At 41.4% G+C, this 7,265-nt stretch overlaps 1 protein-coding gene across 3 annotated transcripts in view; it reads left to right on the top strand.

The window, feature by feature from the left end:
* LOC108244777 (disabled homolog 2-interacting protein) overlaps positions 1 to 7,265 on the top strand; it is an 84,329-nt gene that overhangs the window by 24,288 nt on the left and 52,776 nt on the right. For all 3 annotated transcript variants that reach the window (XM_017431247.3, XM_037979642.1, XM_017431245.3), the window contains exon 3: positions 4,081 to 4,199. In XM_017431247.3, the coding sequence (XP_017286736.1) occupies positions 4,081 to 4,199 (119 nt within the window). The remainder of the gene's footprint in view (positions 1 to 4,080; positions 4,200 to 7,265) is intronic.

The raw sequence follows: 7,265 nt of genomic DNA, 5'->3' as shown, positions 1-7,265 counted from the left end.
GAGTTCAGAGTTAAGAAGTAAAGAGTTATTGATTCCATTTTAACACCTCTAGATTTGATACGTAAACACTTTGTTTTAACACTGGATTTTAACTACTAATAATATACATCCCAGAGTTACATGAACAGAATGTGACTCTATAAGTGTAAAATTAACTCTGCTTTTGCACAAAGTCTGCTAACACCAAAACATTTAACACTTTTGAATTTGTTTCTTTACATCTTTGCCACTTGGATATCCCCGAAAAGGCCAACAAATTACACTGCTTCTGGGTCAGTTAATCATATTATTTTATTAAATTCTCATGAAAACCCAAAATTCTGTAAGTACTGCTCTAGTTGTCAGCTGCCACATGCCTCATATGATTACTTTTTGATAGATTTATTTTTTGATACATGTCTTTGGAGGTATAAGAACACGTTTTTTTTATTCTCATCTTTTTATCCAAACAGGAATTAATACAAGTACAAGAGAATTTAAAAAGGAAAAAGCTTGTATGAGAGTGAAAGGGTCAGATGGAAGAGTCGATTATTGATTTACTGTCACTAAAGCAGCTTCTTGTTCTCGTTGGAGGATAGAAAATCAGAGCAGTTCTGCAGCAAAGTCATCCATAACCACCTAACTCACACCCATGTGATTTTATTTCAACATATGATTCTGACTGATTCCTGCAGGAAAAAAATCAAAAATCTTTCTCCACAAAGATTTTAGCCCAATTTGCATGCAGTTTTTCCTCATGCTGCCCCCTTCTGGTCTTTGCTGATAACACAGCAAAAGTTCCACCTTAATATTGCCGACATCCTAACCTGAATTTATCCGTAAAATCTGGCTCACGCATTGATGGGTTTCTGCTCATATGAAAGAAAAGTAAAAAGGCGGAGATTAAAACATCAAAGTGGCGACGAACGCTCCAGCTTCTGTTTCCTGTTTGTGTGTTTGGTGATGGATGCACGGAGACGATTCTCCATCCTTCTTCTCTCCTCTGTGACAGACTTTTCTCCCTTCAATAAAAAAAAGAGCCGTGATGACATGTGAGGCACTCATCCTCGGCCTTGAGGCTGAATCTGTCAAAATGTTTTTCTCTCTTCTGTTTGCAGGGCCTGCCATCACTTTCTGCACACACACACACATACACACACACAGAAACCAAAGAGGAAAACAAAGCCTATTCACATGCTGATCTCCTAACCAGCATTATTAGAGGTCATAGATTGGCACTTCCACCTGATCAATGGACTTTCTCTGACTCTGTCATGTCCGCGTCCCTCTGACTGACTGGAACATTTGGACTTCACTGTTTATCAAGTCTCTCCCTGCCTTTCCATCTCCTCACAGACAGAAGCAGGAGGTCTAATTGGACCCGCGTGTCCCTGTTTTTATCAAGTTACGTTAAAGGAGCTCAATGGAGGTGCTTGTAAAAGCAAAACTAATTCCGCTTGATTGTTCTGGTTCGGACTCGATCAGGCAGCATTTAGGAAACCTGGAACTGCCAAGCCAAGAGAATAAAATCACCTTGTTGTAAGCAATTTCTTTCCTTATGACAAAAACAGGGCTCTGTGAAAACACTGAACCTTGATTTAATGGATTTGGACAGGCTGAGATTACTATCAAGTATGCAGCTCTGTTGTGCGCTGGCCACACACACACACACACACACACACACATACACAGACTTGTAAGAGGGAACGCAGTAAACAAGTTACTGTTGTAAATATTGATGCATTCCTTCAGCAGCCCTCAGATTCCCTTTGGAGAAGAGCAATCAGACAAACAGAAGGTTTGTTAGAACCAGAAACTCCTCCGTATTGAAAATGTTCACGTTTCATTCTCCTTTTTTTGTCCTGTCAGACACAGAAATGTAGAATAATTGGCATGACAGGAATCTGTGACTCTGAAATGTTGTCTGGATGGTTTGATAACAGCGAGGACACAACGTCTGATGGTCATTTTCCTCTCAGAGCTTCCCAGACTCTCAGATAGTGGGGAAGAGCCAAGGTGCAACAGCAGCAAATAAACCCTGGACAACAGTAGGATCCACTTGTCATAAACAGAACCGAAGAGTTTGTGCAGGATTTATTAATAAAAGACATTATTGTTCAGGTAAAGCCATCTGTGTTACATGTGTTCTGCACCTGTTATATCAAATATTTGTCCATTTTTTATTGTGTTTTTAAATTTTGTATTTAGAGTTCACGTTTATCGAGATTTGAGGTGTTATTACTGTTACAGTGACATATAAGCAGGTTTATTACAGTGGAAAAACAGAATTTTCCTTTACTGCACCACATAATGGTGTAAAGTTCAAAAAACTGTTCTCGTATCTCCAAAGAGGTATACAAAATTAAAAAAATAAATCTGTCACAATGGTGTAGCGTTCACTTTTTAATGACTGTCAGCAGGACCTGTTGAGAGTCAGTGGTGTGTTTGGACTCTTCTTCATCGTGGGAACATTTTCTAAGACGAACAGCAATGAGGGCTGGCGCCACGGAGAATAAAATCCACTTTTATTTGATTCTACTCTTGTTTAGTTTCACTGCAGATTTCTTTCCGCTCTGCTGAGCTTTTATCTGACGGTGACCTCGTCGCTCATTTACTGGACTTTTCTCTCCACTTCCCTCCTCACTTGCTTTCAATTTTTCCTCTTCTTCCATCAAGCCTGTGACCTTCCTCCTCCGCACTCAGCTCCAGTTTTTATATTTCTCTTCCTCTAGGTCGACCCTTGACCTCTAACAATCACTGTAAATTTCTCTGTTTTTGACTCGTCTCACGTCTATTTTTGTCCGTTTTTGTGCCTCGGAGTGTCTCTCGTAAGAGGAGGCGCTGAAGATGAAAGAAATGGTGATATTTTTGCCGCCGCTGTCCTTCTGTTTGGGGTTTGATCCGATTGAAATTCAGTCTTACTGTTATTTGTTCAACCACGTTGACCCCTGACATTCCTGAACCCTCTGTGAGTTTGGAGAGGCCGGGTGAAGGAGATATTCCTGTTTTACATGTCACACAGCTGTTTGTGTTCACTGCCGAAGGTTAAAGAGACATAAAAGGCAGGAAACAAACAGATTTATTTCTGTTTTTGTCCATCCATCAGTCAGGTAAAAGGTAAAAACTAAAAACGGACTCCTATCCTTTCATCACAGGAAAAAGCAACATTTATCACCTTACATAAGGGGTACAAAAAGATAAATATCTGAACTGATTATGGGCGGAGTCCAGCAGTCTGTAGCCTGAAGGCTCCGTCATCCTCCGTAAGATGTCAAGAACAGTCGTGAAGGCGACTGTATTCTCTAACAGCCTCCAGCTGCTTCTCAGCGGAGCAGTAGAAGCAAAATGGGTCCATTAAAGCTCCCCGGCTTTTCCACATAAACACGCCCACAACAACTTCTGACCAATCACACCAGACTTGGCGCAAACCCCTGTGGCAAAATACTTTTAGCGGTGGTATCTGCCGCGCCGTGTCACCCCCTATCGCCGCCACTGCTGAGTGGGTGGAGTCAGACAGTCCGCCGGTCCAGGTTATTGTTTCCACGCTCGCACTTTTCTTCTTTTTATTTTTAGTCAAACCTAAATGTGCCTCCGTCGCTGTTTCTGCACCTCTCTGCTCGTTTGTTCAGTCCACGCGTTGGGTAACAGTTACCATGGAGACAGCGAGGCACTTCAGGGAGACTGATTACAGATGTTGGAAGAAATAAAACCCGTTAAGTCAGACCAAGGAAGGACCAGAAAACTCCAATTTCTCACATAATGAACATAATTTGTGTTGTGGAGTTTATAATGTAAGAAATCTGTTTTGAGAGTTTTTCTTTTTCTTCTCAAGTCAGAGTTAATCCACCAGGGTCAAAGGTCACTGCTGTGTGTCCTTTTATGTTTAGTATAAACTTTGTATTATTAGAAAGAACAAATTTCACTATATTAGAAAATATTGTGTCAAACATCCCTTACATGAACTTTACTGACTGGTTACCTTTGACCTCTTCATGACCTTTATGCTTCATGTTGATGTTTTTGTGATTATTTTCTGTCCTGCTGCCAGTTTCAGATTAAACCAGCTCTGACGTCGTTTTACTGATTGTCCTTCTCCATCAGGGCTTCCTCAGTCGGAGGCTGAAAGGATCCATTAAACGCACCAAGAGTCAACCAAAACTCGACCGGAACTCCAGCTTCAGACACATGCTTCCTGGGTTCAGGAGCTTCGACAACGACAGGTAGGACCGACCTGTTCTGATGATGCTACACACACACACACACACACACACACATACACACACACCCACATACACACACACACACACACACACACACACACACACACACACACACACACACACTTCATCTACTTCAGATGAAGTTCTGCTGACCTGTAATCCCTCTGGCTTTCTGATGGTTCCTCTTTATTTGTTCACCAATCTCCTGTCTGTGTGATCAACCTGATGTATGTGGTTTTCACTATAGAAAGACATTTTCTTTGGTTTTCCATTTTAAAATCTGGAGATGAGTTCCTGCCTGCCTTCATACTTTGAGTTATTATCATCACAGTCAGACTATCCCGTTCCTTTGGCTCAGTCCGACCTCCCCGTCTTCTTTCATTCTCCTCAACACTTCTGCTTGTATTGAATAATCTTAGTGCCTGCTGCGTCTCATTTTCTCTGGCTATCTTTCCTAAACCTTCGGTGTTTAGCTCGGGTAACTCAACAAGAAAAGAGACCGGTATCTGGGAGGAAACTGAAGGCTTCTTTTCACTCCTTCTTTGAGATAGAAAACACACCTCAGTGTGTATTAATGGGAGACCTCACCCAATTTACCAGGAAGTCGGCAGAACCAAAATGCCTTGAACGTGTTTTGGGGCTGAAGTTTGTGGATAATTTGTGTTAAAAATGAATCAGAATGAAAATATTTGTAATACCTTAGCTGAAGCTGGTTACTGAGTGATTTTCTGATCCCAATCTAATCCTGATTCTGATTTTTATCCTGATCTGATCCTGTTTTTTTTGAGATTTTGAGTCTGTTTTGTAGTTTTGTAGAACGGCTGTCGTAGCTTGGTGGTCAGCGTTGCTGTCCTGTAATCCTGAGGCTGCAGGTTTGAGCCCAGGTTGCAGCAGGAAGAGCATTCAGCGTGAAACAATTGCTAAATCTTTCATGCGAATTTGCTTGCTATGGCAACCCCTGAATAAGTGAGCAGCCAAAACAACAGTTTTGTGGTTTTGTAGAATAATCTGCAGCTGAAATAATAAGGCAGTATTGCTAACAGCTGTTTTTAGATCCTTGCAGTAATTTAGGAGACAGAATCTGTTATGAAGTTCATGCAGCACGTCCTGAGGGCCTGAATCACAGCTGATCAAAGCTGGTCTCTTTTCTGGATTGTCTGGTATCTTGTCATGAAGTTCTGCAGACCGGGTGAATAAAATCCACAGTTTTACGGAACATCAGATAGAGTTTAATCAGTTTGGAATAACTATCATCAAACTGTTAAGATAAGATTTCATCACTTTATATTTTGTTTGTACTAGTTTAATGAACAATCCTGTTTAAATGGTGTGTTTTTATGTTTGATGTTGGTTTGTTGTATTCAAGCAACAAAATGTTTAGCCTGAATCTGCTGCTTGTAAATTTGCTGGTTCTTCAGTTTAGCTTCCTTTAGATTGAAAGTTGTCGAGTATCACTTTGAGGAAAGTAATAAAAAGAAAGAAACGATGGGAGGAGAGCAGCAGGGAGGAAAAGACACATCCATCCATAAATCCAATAAAGTCATGACATTTAGACTTATTAAATTGAACTGCAAACATTCCCCAGGTGGTCCAAAACACAATAACCTGCTTCGGATGCTCCATCCATTTTCCCCTCTTCTTTCTCTCCTCCTTTCCCTCTACACACACTGATCAGCCAAATCATTATGACCACTCATTTGCAAAACTCTGGCAGAGTTTTGTGTTAGAGCTGTGAGGCGGAGTCTCCTTGATGAGGCACCAACATGGTCCCACAGATCTGAGACTGAGATCTGGAGAATCTGGAGGCCACCACAAGATGACGAAGTTGGTTTATTCTTCGAACCTTTGTTGAATTGTTTCTGCAGCGTGACGGGCAGCATCGTACTGAAAGAGGAGGATCCTTACGCTTGGCTACGAAAGCAGCTCGAGTTTACCACCTTGTAGCAATCAGGCAATAATTATTGTTGCTCTGCAGCTCAGCATCAAATTAAGAAATGTTACTACAGGGTGTTCAACAGCTGTCTACTTCCTTATGTTTAATAACTAAGACTTAAAGCATTGCTCCTGTTCTTGGTGCCACAAAGACCCAGAGGTGCTCGTTGTGCCTTCAGACGACCCCTGGGTCACCATGATGGGAAGGATTTAGATCACATGTCCACTAAAAGATTCGTCTATGAGGCTGAAACTTTAAAATGTCTGCATTATTGATCCTTCAACCAGTGAGATGATCTTAAGCTCATCAGTCATTAATTTCTCCGTGCTCCCGAAGAGTTTCTCAGAATTTCACTCGTACGGTCACTTTACACTCCCCGCCATTTGTAACTCAGTTATCCCTTGAAGCACTCCTTATGGTGCCACCTGCACAGCTGGGGGTGGGGGCCAACCGATGCCAGTGCCCCCTTCCTCTGTCACATTTTCTTGGGAAGGAGCTGTAATGGATTGGACCAGAGCATGACAGGAATACAGAAGGGGCTGGGGGTTAAAAAGACTCCTCAGTAAGCATGCAGCACTCTCTTTACTCATCAATTCAGCCGCTTTAATCGGAACCAGTCTGAGGCTTTTTATCTGGCTCTCACAGGGTGATTTTAGTTTTTGTTGAAACTGTGTGACCTGACTGAGCCCAGACTGTCTGTAGCTAAATATAACAAACATCTGACTCTGAGAAAAAAAAAAAACCCTGCCAGAAACAGACTGAAGCCTAAGGTGATTCCTGAATGAGGTCCATTAGGAAGTTTAATATACATCTGCTGTGGAAGACGGATCACAGGAACAAGACTTCACCTGGCTTTGGGTAAAATAAGCTACAGATTTATCTGAAATAGTTCATCTCCGTATGAAACAAAGATCAGTAACTTAAAACAGTGAAGCATACTTTTAAATCCTGCACATGAAGAGAGAATACACACATTTATTTGGGTAATATTCTAAATGGTATTTAAAAAGTTAGTTGGTGGGAAGTCTAAATGAGTTTTAGTCAGGTTAACTTTCTAAAAGGCCTCTCACCTTGTTAAAACCTCCCATAGTTGTGTCTGTGTGGAGTTTAATCTGTGTTGGACCACTCTGCTC

The sequence above is a fragment of the Kryptolebias marmoratus genome, linkage group LG14 (genome assembly GCF_001649575.2).
Source record: "Kryptolebias marmoratus isolate JLee-2015 linkage group LG14, ASM164957v2, whole genome shotgun sequence".
NCBI classification, from domain to species: domain Eukaryota; kingdom Metazoa; phylum Chordata; class Actinopteri; order Cyprinodontiformes; family Rivulidae; genus Kryptolebias; species Kryptolebias marmoratus.
This window is presented reverse-complemented; position numbering and strand designations above follow the sequence as displayed.